Source organism: Camelus dromedarius, chromosome 2, assembly GCF_036321535.1.
Source record: "Camelus dromedarius isolate mCamDro1 chromosome 2, mCamDro1.pat, whole genome shotgun sequence".
NCBI classification, from domain to species: Eukaryota; Metazoa; Chordata; class Mammalia; order Artiodactyla; family Camelidae; genus Camelus; species Camelus dromedarius.
This window is the reverse complement of record NC_087437.1, coordinates 64313461-64330011: the sequence shown is the minus strand read 5'-3', so window position 1 is coordinate 64330011 and position 16551 is coordinate 64313461. Positions and strand designations below refer to the sequence as shown.

At 48.2% G+C, this 16551-nt stretch overlaps 1 protein-coding gene across 1 annotated transcript in view; it reads right to left on the bottom strand.

Moving 5' to 3' along the window:
• Nucleotides 1-7405: 7405 nt before the first annotated feature.
• SEMA5B (semaphorin 5B) overlaps nucleotides 7406-16551 on the bottom strand; it is a 117803-nt gene continuing 108657 nt past the window's right edge. Inside the window, exons 12-22 of the mRNA XM_031454660.2 lie at nucleotides 13669-13786; nucleotides 13338-13519; nucleotides 12026-12169; nucleotides 11695-11842; nucleotides 11339-11564; nucleotides 10919-11137; nucleotides 10323-10493; nucleotides 10072-10221; nucleotides 9711-9755; nucleotides 9076-9281; nucleotides 7406-8838 (exon numbers count right to left, since the gene is read on the bottom strand). Of these exons, the coding sequence (XP_031310520.2) occupies nucleotides 8680-8838; nucleotides 9076-9281; nucleotides 9711-9755; nucleotides 10072-10221; nucleotides 10323-10493; nucleotides 10919-11137; nucleotides 11339-11564; nucleotides 11695-11842; nucleotides 12026-12169; nucleotides 13338-13519; nucleotides 13669-13786 (1768 nt within the window). The 3' untranslated portion in view covers nucleotides 7406-8679. The remainder of the gene's footprint in view (nucleotides 8839-9075; nucleotides 9282-9710; nucleotides 9756-10071; nucleotides 10222-10322; nucleotides 10494-10918; nucleotides 11138-11338; nucleotides 11565-11694; nucleotides 11843-12025; nucleotides 12170-13337; nucleotides 13520-13668; nucleotides 13787-16551) is intronic.

Sequence of the window (16551 nt, the reverse complement as noted above, 5' to 3'; positions counted from 1 at the left end):
AAAAAGATAGCCGTGGAACACTCTGCAGGAGGGTTGGTAAATGGACAGCCTTGTGCTGAGCAGTGTGTGCCAGCAGGCTTATACGTTCCTCTGGACCGCACACTGGGGCAAGTGCTAAAATCAATATTGGGTTATAGCTGAAGCCAAAGCCAGATATCACCTTCTCAAAAAAAAAAAAAAAAAAAAAAAAGAAAAAGAAAAAGAAAAAAGAAATCATTTGGGATGCAAGAATTAATCTGAAACCTCATTCTCCAAAAAAAGAATTATTCTTATAATTTTGCTATTAAAATTGTTAATCGTCAAATTTTAAATTTGACATTACTGCGGTCAGCTGCAATTTTGTGATGCTAAGTAGATGCTCGCTCCACTGAGAACAGTAGAGAAGCCTGATTTTTTTTGATACTACATTTTCCTGGATTTTTTTTTTCTTTTCTCCACTCCTTTTATGTTCTTTATTATGTCTAGATTAAAGGTGACTTATCATGGATATTATACATGGTTTGGTAATTTTTTCTGCTTATGAAATGAAGTAGAAAAACTGACATTCTTTTTTAAAAATCCATTTTCATAAGATGTGAATTCCCAAATAGAATTTATTCTTGAAAAACTTATAACCTAAATGAAATTAAATACCAAAAATTAAACATATTGATTAAAAGTTATTTTGTTTAACATAACGAATGGTAGACACCAAGCCAGTTGGCAAATATTAGAATTATGATTTAATCAAATCTATCTTATTCTGCCCTATTATTTAAAATTAACATTTATTAGCTCACAAAGACTATTACGTTCTTAAAGTTTTCTAGCTAACATTCTCTCTCAAAATTCAACTCTCAACCTTGCTCCCTATTTATTTGCTAAAGTGCTTCATTGTGTTTGAACATAAAATTAGCAGCTTTCACAATTATCATTAAGTAGTGGGGCGTTTTACTCTTGCAATACTGAACATACATATATAGTTCCACTGACTGATAGAATTTTAAAATATGAAAAAAAAAGAATTTTAACATATGAAGCATCAAGAGATTTTCACCTCAAGATTCATCTAGACATTTAGAGTGAGTGTCATCTAGTAACAAAGAATCTAAATGGCGTGCCCTGTGCCTGCCACTGGAGTTAACAAGCTGATCTGATGTAATGGTAACTCACGTAACCATTGCTGTGGCTCAGGCACAAGCTCAGGGGTGCTGTAAATGATGAAGTACACATTCAGCGGTGTAGACTTCCAAAAGCTGAGGCTGAAAGCCAGTTCTCAGCTATTTGGCTGAATATCAAGATCAAAGCCAAAGTGTCATGAATTCTATGTATCTATACATAAGCACACATTATATGCATGGTATCCATTGTCCAAGGGGAACTTGGGGCCCAGGAATCAAGAATGAGAGACTTGGAGAGGAGGGTATACCTCCATGGCACAGTGTGTGCTTAGCATGCTTGAGGTCCTGGGTTCAATCCCCAGGACCTCCATTGAAAAAAAGAAAAAAGAATGGGAGACTCTGAGAAAGACATTTTCCCAGGCTCCTGCGTGAGGACACTGGATTTAGGGTGCCTGGTGTCCCCAGAAGATGACCAAGCGCTGAGTAGCACAGACACTGAGACAAGTTACAGGTGGCAGAGTCAGGCCCGGAGCAACCCCAGAGCGCTGGGCTGGTGTCAAAGAGGAAAAAGCACCATGTGCAAGATGTTTCCCCGAAGCTCTGGGAATCACAGAACTTGGTAGGGACCCTAGGCCCAACCCTGACATTACGTAGGCCAGGAAACTGAAACCCAATGAGGGAAGAGATTTGCTGAGGTCACGCAGCTGGTGAGCGGTGACCTAGAGACAGAGCCCTTGACAGTTGGTCCAACATCCATTCTCCCACACGGCGCATGTGCAGCATGGCTACGAGGAGCAGGCGCCTGCCCGCTGCCGCCTGTCAGAGCAAGTTTGGTCAATATCCTCCGTCCCCGGGCTTCGTGTATGTACCTAGTCAGACGAAATTTTAATTGTGAATATAGAGGCTTGAATTGTGCTGTATGGCTTTGGAATCCAGCATCTAGTCAGGGAAGGCCAGATCCTCACCCAGGTATGATGCCTCCTGCCAGCAGCATCTGCCTGACCGTGTAGGGAGTTGACCTCTTTGTATCATTAATGCACTCCTAACCTTGGATGCTTCAAGGTTATATTTGACCTACTCAGGGACTGGGCTGTGCAGCAAGGGTCCCCTGTACTCTGGGTCCCAATAACTGTCCACCACATGGCCAGTGTCTGCTACCAGAGGGAGGAGCCCCCGTTTTTGTTTCTTACCTAAACCTCACTTGCCCTGACAGGTAGAAGGGGGCAACACTATTTCTTCCTCCCGGACAAATGGACCTCTCAACCCACACTCTGTTCTTTTTCTCCCTTCAAGACACACACTTCCTCTGGAGTGCCTAACGATGTGAGCTCCCCTAAGTCAAGTCCCAAACCAATAGTTCCCCAGTCTGGACCCTGTCTACTTGTTTAGAGTAGCAGTTGCCATGCAGCACGTGCGGAAGGAGAGAAATGTGTCCCCTAAAACCTACATCCCTGAGATTCATGGTGGTGACAGTGAGAAGACATTACCTCAAGGTCATTCAAGCAAAATCAGTGTGATTTTCATTTTAAAATATCAGTAGTTCTATGTAAAAAATTCATACATCTGTGTATCAAAACAGGCATAGGATCAATTAGGGAACTATTTACATCTTAAAAAAATTTTAAACCTTTTTATTGTTGAATTTTTCAAACATACACAAAAGTAGAGAAAATAATGTGATAAAATCCAATGTAACTGGTTCTACCGATTTTCTTCATTATATTTACCTTTTTTTTTTTTTTTTACCAAGGATTAATATCTCTTCTATATAAGAGTATCTATAAAGCAATAGGGAAAAGATGACCATCTGAGAGAAAAGGGACAAAATATTCCCCCTAAAAAGAAGAAATGCAACTGGCCATTACACCTATGGGGAGCAAAGGGCCACTCAGTAAATATTTAGGAAAGAACATTTAAACAATTATGCTTTTTTAAAAAAAAAATTATCAAGCTGATAAGAAGGCCATGGGCTGCCTGGGTTGAAATTCTGACTCTCTCACTGACATGACTTTGAGCAAGTTATTCAAATTTATTAAACCCCAGTTTCCTCATCTCTAAAATGGGCATGACAATAGTATGTTCCTTTTGGGATTATTGTGAGAACTGAATAGGATCAATGCCTAGCACTTGGCACGTTGCTTGGAGGTGACAGCGCTTGTAAGAGTTAGCTCTTAGGGCTAGTGATAATGCAGTGAGAACGCACTGCTGGTGGGTGTGGACTCCCATCAGCAAGCCACTTGGCCACAGAAGTTAAGGGCCTTCACTTCTGGGATTTATCCTAAGGACGTAGTCAGAGATATGGATTAGAAGGTCCGTAATAGTATTCTTTGGTAAGAAAAATTTGAAACAAATCGGAGTGGTTTAAATCAATCATGATTAATTTATGTACTAGACTGATACATTTATAAAATTGAGTAGAATACATTTATGCAATAGGCTAGATAAATCTGTGTAACGGAAATCGAGTTTATATAATGGAATGTTTTAGGTCAGGATTTGTCAACCATGATGCAAACTTTTGCAAAGTAAATCTTCCTCAGTGGTATAAACAATGACATAAAAATTGAACTTTCTTGAAGCGGTGGGGGCGGGGTGCAGTTATCTGTGGAGCTGTGCGAACAAGGCCCTCTCTCCGGGCCCTGCCCCACTTCTAGGACAGCGCTGGAAGGGGTCCTATGGCTCAGAGAAGAATTTTTAACAACGTGGGGAAATAGGGATAGAATATTGCGTGTTAAAATCATAATAAAAACCACATACCTGGTATGTCTTAATTTTGTAAAATGCTCTCAAATGCACACATAGCTGTAGAAAAAGGCCTGGAAGAGAAAAACACTGAAATCATGAAGGCTATCTCCTGATTGGATTTTAGGGCATTTCTATTTTCTTCTCATAATTTTTTGGGTTTCACTTTGCAGAATTTCTTAATTAATATGTACCATAGTTATAATCAATAAAAAATCCTTTAAAAGAAGTTTTTTATTCCTTTCTTTTCCAATATTCAACCCAACATTCAGCTGGCACCAAAAGCTCAAAGGTCTGTCCCTCTGATGATGTCCCCTCTGATAAAAAATTAACATATCTGTATTGAAGTCATGCTTCAGTCCATATGTAATGTTTTAATTATTATGATTACACAAATATCCTGATTTCACACTTTCCTTTTTTGTATGCTCTTTTGTTTGTCTTGGTGTTAATCATTATCTCATTTTTGGAGGGAGGGAGGCAGCTGTGACAGGGATGGGACAGAGGAAAGGGATCCAGGGTGTTGGTCAAAGTTCTTTTTGGCCTGGGTGGTTGTTGCAGAGGTGTTTGCTCTTTATTCACTAAGTAATAATGTTGTGCGGTTTTTCTATACCTGTGTTATTAATATGAAAAAAAAGTTCAATGGGAGAGGGTATAGCCCAGTGGCAGAGTGCATGCTTAGCACGCACGAGGTCCTGGGTTCAATCCCTAGTATCGTCACCAAAATAATAATAATAATAAATAAATAAACCTAATTACCTCCCCCCTAAATAACTTTTAAAAGAAATTTAAATAAATCACACAGCAAGAACCAAAAACTGACCTTTTTTTTTGCTTAGTTTCCTTTAAACTCAAATTTAAGTCTTTCTCCACCACCCCAACAGTTTTATAAACTAAATCTTCATACAATTTTCCATTAAAACCTCCAGATAATCCACCTGTTCACGTCTTCCCTGGGTCCCTCTGGGTGCACACTGTCTTCCCAGGCTAATCTGGACTGTTGCTCCCCAGGCCTGGCACATTGCTGTCAGCCTGACGTCTCTCCCCAGGCCCCTCCTGCGTTTGACTCTTAAAGGGTGATATTTTTTAACGTCATGTTATGTGCCTCAGGGTAAATCTTTTTCATCAAGGTGCTGGGTACTGGGTGGGCTGTTGAATCTGGAGATCTTCTTTGGTTCCAGCAAATTTTCCTGTATTCCTTTTTAGATAAGTTCCTCCTCTGAATTTTCCAACAGGCTGTTAGAACTCCTGGATTGGTCCTCTAATTTTCTTATCTTTTCTCTCCCATTTTCCATCTCTTTGTCTTTTTGTTCAACTTTCAGGGAAATTTTATCTTTAAACCCTTTTACTACTTTTTTTTTTCCTGCTGTCATATTTTCTAATTTTGAAGAGCTTTAATTTGTCTTTTTTACTGCATCTTGTTCTTTTTTCATGAATGCAATATCTTCACATTTTTCTGAAGAACTGTCATATCTTTGCGATGTTCTTTCTGTTTTCTCTATTTTCATTGAGTTCCTCTGTATCTGTGTGCTTGTTTTGGTCTTTCTTTCATGTTGGAGCTTTTTCTCTGATGTCTGTGACCCTTATCTGCCCATTCTTATTCTTATTTCTTATTTAATAGTGAGGCACTAGACACTGACTGCAAACTCTGTGTACTCTGTACAACTGCTGCATGAAGGACCAGCTGGTTATTCTTTTAGGATTTTGGGCTTGATTTGCTCCTTCAAAGAATCATCTGCTAATCTCTTACCTGGGAGAAGAGGAAGGGGGAGAAACTGGGTGCCAGAACCTTGGAGTTAGCTGGAAAAGGAAACTTCTGCATTCCAGTAATAGTCATAGTCCTTTAACCTCCTAGCTGTCCCAACAGCCCCTCACCACACACCCACGTCTGTGCCTGGTATTCTCATGTTCAGGGCCTCTCTGGTTCAGTATCTCAAGGGAACATACTTATCATCCTCTGTGGAGACAGAGGAGTGGTGATTCAGCCGTAAGGGTTGAGAGTGAAAACAAACTTGAGGGGCTAGCTGAAGCTTCCACACAGATTTCCAACCAATCCCTGTCTTTTCAGGCTCCACCTTCCCTGATACTGTATTCCTCCAACTTCTGATTCTTTCTCAGATTGGGTGCTCAGGTTTGACCCACATCCACTCTACTAGATGACTGCTATTCCTCCATCTGCTTTCTGTCTTCACACATTATGATCTAGGATTACAGATGCATCCCAGTTTTATTGAAAATAGTGGCAAGGCTTTTTTGTTGTTGTTCTTTTTGCTTCTGGAGAGATATGGAGACATCACCATTTAAAATCCCTAAGTCTCTGCCTTGGTTTTTAATATAACTGTGATTATATTTTTGGTTTCCTATAGTCTTGACATTTTCTGTAATGAACACGTATTACTTTAATAATAAGGGAACACATGTGCATGCATGCTTATACACACACACACATGCACACTTGGAGTTATTTAAAGACAAGAGGGCCCAAGAAAGCCTAGAGCACTCAACCCGCTAACGTCCTCCCTTTCAGCAAGAGAGGCTCTTGCTGAGCCAGCTGGGCCTGTGAAGCCCCCTCACCTTTCACACCTCAGCTTCCTGACACCATGCAGGGATCCATGCAGCCATCCACGTGGCCTCAAGCACCTGCCAGAGAGCACCACACCCTCCTTGTCAGGGAGCAGATTTCTGGCTTCCTCCATCTCTGGATCAGGGCTGTTTACAAAGTAGACAGCCAACCATGCAAGCGAATCTTCATGCAGTGTGGATCCTTTCCTGTGATATGAATGGCTGTGCCTCCAAAAACACAAGTTTTTATAAACAGAATGCAGAGTGTGTGAGTGTGTGCATGTGTGGGGTGTGTTCTGCCATGACACGCATGGGTTTCCATTCCACTGATGCCATTCCAGTCAACAGGGGCTGGACTTGAGCTGTGAATTCTCTGTGACTAATTCCTACAGACCTGTCCAGGGCCTCCACTTGGACATAGACTAGTGGCCCTTGTGAAGCAGGCACCTGGACCCTGGAATACTCTTGAACTGCACTGGCTCCACCAAGTCCAAGGGACTCCAAAACCCCAAGATCTAACACAGGTCCTTACAAACTCTGGATTCATAAGGCTAACAGGAACCCAGTGAGGTATCCCCAAACTGCGGAAATACTCATGTGACCCCTGAGCTCTCTCTGATTGGGCTCCATGCTGGCCAAAGGACATTGCTATTGCAATTGTCCCAGTGAACACAAGGAACCCCGAGACACGAGGTCCAGGAACACTCTTTCCTTCATCTTCCTCCTTCCCTCCCCAAGATCCTCTGCCTCCTCTTCCCCCAGGATCTCAGCCTTTACTGCCTGACCTACAAGATTTTGCTGGGAATACTGTAAGAATCGATTCAGCCAATTAAGCCAGGAAATTGCTCTCTAAATTTAACGTGTCCATCAATCTTAGCGAAAATGGTAGTATTGATTTGGCGGGCTGAGGCTCGAAGGTTATTTTTATTTAATCCAGCAAAAACTACAGCGGGCTGCCTTCACCTCAGATTTACTCATTTCTGTTTTAACTTTATTAAACTCATCAATGTAAATACCTCATAAAATAACCCTCATGCATACCCCGCTGCTGGACTCGCACATTTCTGCCATGGAGCTGTTGTCTGTTAGAGCTACGGAGGGAACGAGCAGAAATCTTCCGTTGTGCTGCATCTGGTGCACTCTGTGTCCCTCCTTATCAATCTGTTTATCCCTAACCTCTTTCCCAATCAGGGTTTAGGGCAACCTGCGTGTGTGTGCGTTAAAGTCACACTCTATGTGGGTCATCTCCCCCACCCTGAGAAAACCATCTGTCACCCCAGTGCATCACTCTAATTGACTAGACCAGGCCAAGAGGAGCCCACACGTATGCATGAAGACAACGTTATATTTGGAGACTGGTATCATCTTTAATTAATAACACCACAGTCCAACACCCTCTTTGTTGCTGTAGCAGATTGTGATTGTATGTGTACGTGTGTGTTCCTGAACAGATGAGGGGCCAGCAGAGGCTCCCAAGCAGGTCTCAGCCAACAGCTCTGTTCAGCAGCAACTGGAAGACAGTCTCCAGCATGGCACAGAGGCTGTACTCCTGCCTCCCTTTCCCCCCTGGCCACCATTCGTGCATTCTGAGGGCAAGGATGAGGAATGTGCCAGCCCAGATTAAAGGACTTCTCAGCAAAGATTAGTCTCCAGTCCCCAGTCCTCAATGCCTCTGACCAGAGGGATGTCCCTGGGCAAAGTGCAGACTGCTAGGCGAGGTGGACAACCTGGGCTGGCTTGGACCCCATGGCACACTGGGGCAGCACCACAATGGCCCAGCCCTGGGCAGAGAATCCAGAGCTACTGGGGCCATTTGATTAGTTTCTTTCAGAGATCACCAGGATGTGGCCCAGGCCCTTTCTGGGGCCAGCCATAGAGGGGCAGCCACGGCCCATGATGGCCACGTGGGCCATCATTTCCAACCCAAACCTAAAATCCTTCCCTCCTGCCATCTCCACTCTCCAATTCCTCACATGCCTAGGAGGTCCGCAGCCCAGACACAGCAGGGGAGATCAGCATGATGGTGGGTTGCAAGGAGACCGTCAGAAACCTGGGCTGAGCTGGAACTGCAGCCATGTGCCAGCGTGAAGCCAGCCCTCTCCCCCATGGTCACTGCCAGCCAAAGCTCTCTGAAGCCAGACGGGACCCCCACAAGGCAAGGCAGCAAGTTCTTGGCTTAGTGTAGAGGGAGAAAACCACACTGGCTCCACCGTCCCATCTCCACCTGCTCTGTGCCTTAGGAAGGCAAGGAGTCCAAGTCCCCAGGACAGTGGTATCAGCTGTTGGGGAAGCACCGTTGTCCAGGTGAGGCCTCAGGCCGGAAGCTGTGTTTGTTCAGTGGACTGGGGTAGTAGGTGGTCGTGTACACATTGGTCTGCTGCAATGGGTAGAAACTCGCTCTGTCATCGGGGATCAGGTTGTTCTTGTTCAGGGTCTGTGGGAGAATGAAGGAACCAGGGAGGAAGGGGAGAAGGAAGAGATGGGTGGAGGGGACAGACCAGGGTAAGGAGATCAGGAGCCAGTCGATGAGAGAACATTCTGACAGCTGACACAGCATTCTGTTCACCACACCACCGCTCCCTCCCAAGTGCCCAGCCCAGTTATGCCCAGCTTAGGGCCAGGACCTCTGCCCTCTGCACCCTGCCCTCTGCTTCTACAAGAGGGGTCCCACCTTGAATTCCATGGGTGTGTACTTCTCATTCTTGGGTGTGCCCCCACCCTTGTAATGCAGGTGGTTGGGGGTGGCAGGATGGACGAGTGTAGACTCTTGGGACTGGTGCTGGCAGTGCTGGCAGGACAGGTACACTGCCAAGGTCAGCAGTCCAGAGCCCAGGAAGCAGGAGATGCCCGTGGCCACCAGGTGGATGAGACTGAACCCTGGGAGAAGAGGTAAGGAGGTAAGGCAAGGGCCACTGTGAAGGCCCCCAACTGCCTCCCAACAGAAGGCTCTGAGGTGTAAAGAAAAGGGCTTTGAGACCAGAGCCATAAGAAACAGGAGGCTGGGGGGACCTGTCACCAGAGCTCTGTCTCACAGGACCACCTGTAGCTTGGGTCAGAGGAGACAACCAGTACTGTGGAGCTGGGTGACTCTCCCAGAATACAGACTTGATGCCCACCTCCTAGCTGGGGGGCACAGATGGAACTGTCCAGACTCCCCTATGCATGGGCTAAAGTGGGACCTCAACAAAGTCTATGTGTCTGGAGCGGGAAGTGGAGAGACTCCAGATGTGGGAGTAGGTGGGTCTCCTCCTTGGGGGGCAGGGGGATAGAAGGGCAGCATCATGAGGTGGGGCAGGTTCCTCTTACCTCCACAGCCGGTGGCCTCGTCCACACTGGAGGCAGGCAGGATCACTGCAAGAAGACAAGCGGAGTGGGTGTCACAGGCAGGAAGGAGAGGAGACAGGTCCTTCAGGGCTCGGTATGTCTCTGGGAGGACCCCTGGGTCCATAGTGAGCTATGAGACCTTCATTCCCCTTTGTTTCGCTCCAGGCTCCAACTCTAAGAAGGGTTGACCTACCCACTAGATGAGGAGGGGCAAAGATCCAAAGTGTGTGTACCTCCCACTGTGGCATTTCATCCTGTATCCCCCAGGATCCTTCAGAGGGGAAGGAAGTTGGGGGCTCGGGGTGGGAGGGGTTGGTGTGAAGGTGCTGGCTCAAAGACTGACCAGGAATCTCGCTGTAGGGGCAGGGGCGGCTCTGACTGCTGTTTCCAGTGCAGGTACTGGGCCCGGGGACCAGCTCCTCGCAGTGTCGGCTGCGGCTTTGGACTCCATCCTCGGTGCATGTACTCCATTCAGACCATGGTGACCAGCCTTCTGTGGGTTGTGGGTTGGGATGAGGTTAACCACCAGGACCCCCTAGTGGGGATGGGCAGGCTCCAAGGTGCTCCCCAGTCCCTGCCAGATGCACTCAGTACCTGGGCAGGCCTGTGTGGCACAGAGTGCCTCCTCCGTGTGCAGCCCAAGACAGATGTCCTCGCCTGGGGAGGGCGCAGGGCTGGTGCAGGAACGGGTGCGTTGATAGTGGCCGCCACCGCAGGAGGCTGAACATGGGGACCACGAGGTCCAACAGGACCAGGCACCCCGCACTGCAAGGGAATGGGGTGTGTGAAGGGGGGCACAGGTGCAGGTCTTCTACCCCATCCCAGGCTAGGCTACTCTGCCCTGGGCCACTGTGCACTTGACATCTGCCCTAATCCACGCCATAGCCCACTATTGGGGAGTGTCCCTCCCCTCAGGGGTGGAGGGAAAAATGCAGGCTGCAGACACCAAAATCCAACTCTGCCTCAAATCAAGTGCCTTATCTGGCTAACCTACTAGAGGAGAGAAAAAAGTGAGGGTGTGGAAATGCCAGACTCCACCCAAGGAGCTGCTGTGGCCACGTTCAGGGCAAAAAAAGTGCTCTGGGGCCTGTTGTACAGAGTTGGCAGGGAGAAGAGGTCTCCAGGCATGAGTTGTGGCCTGGGTAAGCGCAGGAGTCTCCCTGGGCCAAGATTCCTCAGTGCAGGGTTACCTGGACAAGCCTGCGGGTTGCAGTCCTGGTACTCTGCCGCGTCCCCCACGCAGGGCAGGCCCCCATTGCGGGGCTCTGGGTTCGTGCAGGTTCTCTTGCGGACGCGGAAGCCCTGCTCGCAGTCCCGGGAGCAGGATGACCACGGGTCCCAGGCAGCCCAGCCCCCACTCACCATGTGCGGGGAGGTGCTCCCGCTGCGCAGGAGATCCTCCACTAGGGCTAGGGGGATAGAGGGGGACTGGCTTCAGCCACAGAAGGCGCCCAGCGGTCCCCACTGCAGCCCAAAGGCCTCCCGCCTTCTTCCAAACTGTGCACCCTCTCCCCACCCCCCACCCCCAACCTCTGGTTCCTGGCCCCCATCCGTGCCCATTGCTCTGGGCTGGGAGGGAGGGAGACAGGTGGGGAGGCACAGGTCTGTACCATCTGTGTCGCAGGCTCCGGAGCCATCTGCGGGGCAGGTTCTGGTCTCCGTCCTTCTTCTGCCAAACTGCAGGCCGTGGGGGTCGGGAAGGGGTGCGCGGCACGTGAAGCGGAAGCGCTGCTCCTGCCGCGCCCCTGCCTGGGTCACGTTCACGGGCAGCCACGGCGTCCAGGGCGTGTTGCGCCGCACTTCGGGGCAGCCCTCGGGGTTGCACGTCTTGAACTCCTTTGAGATGGGAGCAGGTGCTGTTTCACAGCCTCGCAGCCCCAGGCTTGCCCTGCGCTCCAGCCCCGCCTGCCCTACCCTTGGCTTGAGGTCCAAGCATCCCACGCCCGCCCCCTGGCCTGGCGCTCACCACGCCGCAGCCGGGGCAGGAGTTGCCGTTCTCACAGGCCCGACGCCGCGATTGCACGCCGCCCCCACAGTTGCTGCTGCACTTGCTCCAGGAGCCCCAGTTTGCCCAGAAGATGGGCACCGGGCAAGGCGTGTTTTCGTTACAGAACCTGAGGGGAAGAGGGGTCGGAGTCATCACTTTAGGGAGCGGGTACTCCTTTCCCTGACAAGAGGTCTCTGGGAGAACGAGAGTCCACTGGACTACTCGGAGAATCCAGACCACTTTCTAAGGGAAAAGTCTGGGGCCTCAGGGGTGGCTTCCCAGAGAACCCTCCAGCCACATCCTAGCTCACCGCTCCTCCCGGCTCTTGCCCACGCAGATGCGGCCCCCGTGGCGGGGAGCAGGGTTGCTGCAACTGCGCTGGCGGACCTGGAATCCGATCCCACAGGACGTGCTGCACAGGGCCCACGACGACCACGGGGTCCACGCCCCATTCCTGGTGGGGCCAGAGGGGACAGAGACAGATGAGCCCTAGCTTCTTAGATCTGATCTACATCTGCTCTGATGGATTTTGTATTGTCAGGAAGCCCAGACACTGATAGAAAATAACTCCTAACCAGGCTGTCTCAGGCCAAATCATCCATTCATTGCTCATCCCCTGAGCATGGGTTGAGAGCCTTCTTCCATACATCAGGCTGTGCTCAGAGTTAAAGCACAGAGATAGGACACGGCCCCTACTCACAGGTCAAAGGACACATTCTCTAGAGAAGAAAGCGCCAGTTGCCTTTCCCATGTGCAACATTTGTTCCAGCCTTCTTGGTTGGTGGACCCTTGCACATGCACCCATGCCTTCTCCCCGGTTCTCCTACTGCTCGTGCTTTGCTCCAACCTCAAAACACCACTCACTCTTGTCAACTTTGACTCCAATTTTCACATGTTGGCTCCACCACTTACTGGCTGTTTAAGGCTGGGCAGTTAATGAAACCTGTGCATCATCATGCTTGTATCTTTAAAGTAAGGATAATGATAATATTCCTACTCCGTAAGGTGGTTGTGATGGTTAAGTTAATAAATGTATATAAAATTAAGTTATTTTAAGAGTATCCAGAATTACAGGTTATTTATTTTAACCACTTTATGGGGTGCCCAGGTAGCAGGCAGTGTGCGAGCACTTTGTGTGTGTGTGTGTGTGTGTGTGTGTGTGTGTGTATAAAATCTCATTTACCCCTCACAACGACCCTCAGGGCGGGCACTGTAACCTTCATTTAGAGAAACTCAGAGTGGTTGGGTGGCTTGACCAAGGTCACACCAGACACTAGCAATCCAGGACTGTCACCAGGTGTGCCTACCTTACCACCATCCCATGCTGTCCTTCCTGTTTGGGACATCAAGGCTTACTGAGGTTACAGTCTGTCTAGGGGTGACTCCCATGCCTATCCAGACTTCCTCTTTGTATGAAGACCACCCACAAGGTAGAGACTTCTTTCCTACTGGAGTGGAAACTCCCCCAGGGCTCATGTTTGCTGCCTCAGATGTCAGTTACCTGTCCAGCCCCCTGCACAGCCCTGAAGTCGTTTCTGTGTCCTGACTGGAGAAGCCCTGTTTCCTCTCTTCCCCAACTCCATGCCAAGGCCACCACCAGCAACTCCTGTATCCTTACATACCTGGAGCAGTTGGCGATGTGGATGGCTGGCCCCAGGCAGTCTCGGCCCCCACAGTGGGGTCGGGGGGAATCACAGGCTCGGGCCCGACACAGGCAAGAGCCTGAGTTGTCCCCATCTAAGTGCTCACATGGTTGCCATGGTGACCACGGGCCAAAGCCCCCATCCTGAGTCACATTCCGCACCTGCAGGCACACATGGGGAGCAGGACCCTGTCACATAAGGCAGAGGTAGGGAAGGCACGAGGTCCCAGGGAATGTGGGAATACTGGTGGGGAATCCCGGCCTGAATTTGAGGGGAGAGGTCTCTAGTTGGGGTACGAAGGGGTTCTCACAGGACATGCTGTGATGTTCTGGGTCCACAGGCTCATGTTGGAGCTCTCCTCGAGCGTGCTGCAACGTTGCTGCTTCCCGTCCCAGCCGCAGTACGGGTCCCGTGCCCCCAGGCAGGCCCTGCCAGACAGACATCCTGAAACTCAAGCCCACTGGGCTCCCACCCTCACCTGTATCCCAAGAATACCCCTGGACACCCCACCCTGGGTACTCCTCTCCATCCAGGTGTCCTCCACAACAAGAACTAAGTTCACAGAGTACTCACTGTGTGCCAGGCATCATTTCAAGCACTTTATAAGCATGAATAACTCCATAAAACAACTTGATGAGGAAGGAACTGTTACCATCCCCATGTTATTTGGTGGAAACCCAGAAAGCAGAACATGGGCTCGCACTCTTGTCCCTGAGCCCATACACTTAACCAAGAGACCAGTGCCTTCCCTGAGTCTGGGTGCCCACACTTCCCCTCTAGGGCCACAGAAAATGTGCTGAACAGAAATCCAAAGAGGGAGCACCTCCCTGTCAGTCGCTCTAGTTATAGAGTGATGGGAAGGACCTTACAGATGATCTGGCCCAGTGGGTCTCCACCCTGGCTGCACATTAGAATCACTAAAGGAGCTTTAAAAAGAAACCTGATAGCTGGGGCCCACCCCAGGCAAGACTCTCTGGTGGATGTCATGGGGGGCTTAAAAATTCCCCCAGAGATGCCAGGGCTGGTCTATCTGCAGTGACCCAGGAGAGGTAACAGTTCCCACACCGATGCAGGCCCCAAAGCCTCCACTTCTCACAGACTAGGCTTCTCTCTTCCCTCTTTCTGACTTAGTCATTGTATCCTCTACAGTTTTTAACAACAGCAAAATAATTACATCGCTACTAGTAAAACTTCAGGGAGGAGAAAGAGCATGGGAATTCTAGAATCAGGGTTTGCTGGCCATTTGCTAAGTAAACAGAACATCAGATTCTGAGCCTGAAGGAAGTTTCCTCCAACACCCAGAGAGCCCATTGCCAACCCAGGGGGTACCCTGGGTCCTTCTGCCTCCTTCCCCAGCTTCCACCCCGCCTGCTGCTGCAGAGGGCCAAGGGGAGCACTGAGAGTGGGGCAGAAATTGGAGGTTAGAAAGCAGAAGAGACTTGGGGTGAAGGCGGTGCTGGATGACAAAGAGAGAGGGTGAGCCCACACCACGACAGGAGTCTGCAGAGGGATTTTCCACTGGCCAAGGGGCCCAGGCTGCTGACGGCTAAAGGGATACACAAAGGAGTCAAGGGGCTGCCCCTGTTGGTGTCTCCAGGATAGAATCTTTCTAATCTCTTGAAGCTTCAGGGAAATTCCCCTATATTTTCACTGAGTTCAATAGACCATGTCAGGCCCCAGAGAGAGAAGCAGTTATATGAGAGACCTTACAAAGAAGAGTGGGGCTTCCCCACCCAGAAAACAGTGCTCTCCTTGCTCTGGCAACCCATGACCTCATATAATGGAGGTGATACTTGGGGTTTCAGGGGGTGACAGCCTTGCTGGACCCCAGTAGGCATACTCGGGCCCACTCGGCTATATTTCTACTTCATTTGTTCAAAGACAGTTTGTTTAAATTGTACAATGTACATGTGCTCATATTTTCACCTGGGATCAACGGTTTGATTTGGGGGTGTTTCACATGCAAATACATCAAACTAGATATCATGGGAGTAAATACAATACATGTGCCAAGATAGTCCCAGCAACCTGAGGTTTTGAGATTCTGCTCACTGGCTGACATTTGGGCCAAATCTGCTGCCAGCAAATTCAGCCAGTCAGGACTCAGGAAAGCCCACTCCCAAGTGTATTTCCCTCAGCTCTCAGAAACGGGTATGAAACTCTAGAAGCACTGACATGGCACTTTACAAGCAGTATAGATTAAATAATAAAAAAAGAACTGGCCATGACTAGTGATTAATAATATTAATGATGATGATGATAATAATAATAATAAGACTCTATTCATCAAAAATAAATGTCTGCCAGTACAAAGAATGGATAAGAACAGAAAATTTGATTTACATAAGATAAAAACAGAAGATTCTGTAGATGAAGAAGATGTGAGAGAGAGAGATATATACACATAGTGGAATATTACTCAGCCCTCAGCCATAAAAAAGAATGAAATAATGCCATTTGCAGCAACATGGATGGACCCAGAGATTATCATACTCAATGAAGTAAGTCAGACAAAGAATGACAAATACCATATGATATCAGTTAAATGTGGAATCTAAAATATGACACAGATGAACTTATTTACAAAACAGAAACAGACTCACAGACATGGAAAACAAACTCACGGTCAGCAAAGAGGAAAGAGGGTGGGGGAGGGATATATTAGGAGTTTGGGATTAACAGATACTAACTACTATATATAAAATAGATAAACAACAAGGTCCTACCGTATAGCACAGGGAACTATATTCAATATCCTATAATAAACCATGATGGAAGAGAATATGAAAAAGAACATATGTATATATGTATAACTGAATCACTGTGCTGTACACCAGAAACTAACACTACATTGTAAGTCAACTATTCAATTTAAAAACAGCAGAAGACTCGGGAGGGATGCAGTCTGCCTTGTGCTACTTCTTTCAGCTAGGGCCGAACCAGCTCTAGAACAGTCGTCCCCAATTCTGACTGCAAATTAGAATCTCCCGGGGACCTTTTGAAACGCTAAAGCAAACAAAACGCCCGTCTATTGCTGGGCCTTCTGGACTGGACGCCCAGGCACTGGAGCATTTGAAACACTCCTCAGGTGATTCTAATGAATGGCATTAGAACTGCCTCTCCAGGGCCACTTTTGTCATCAGAGTTCCCAAGCCAAGGGATGAAGTGCTTGTCTTTCCAATCCATGACAGGA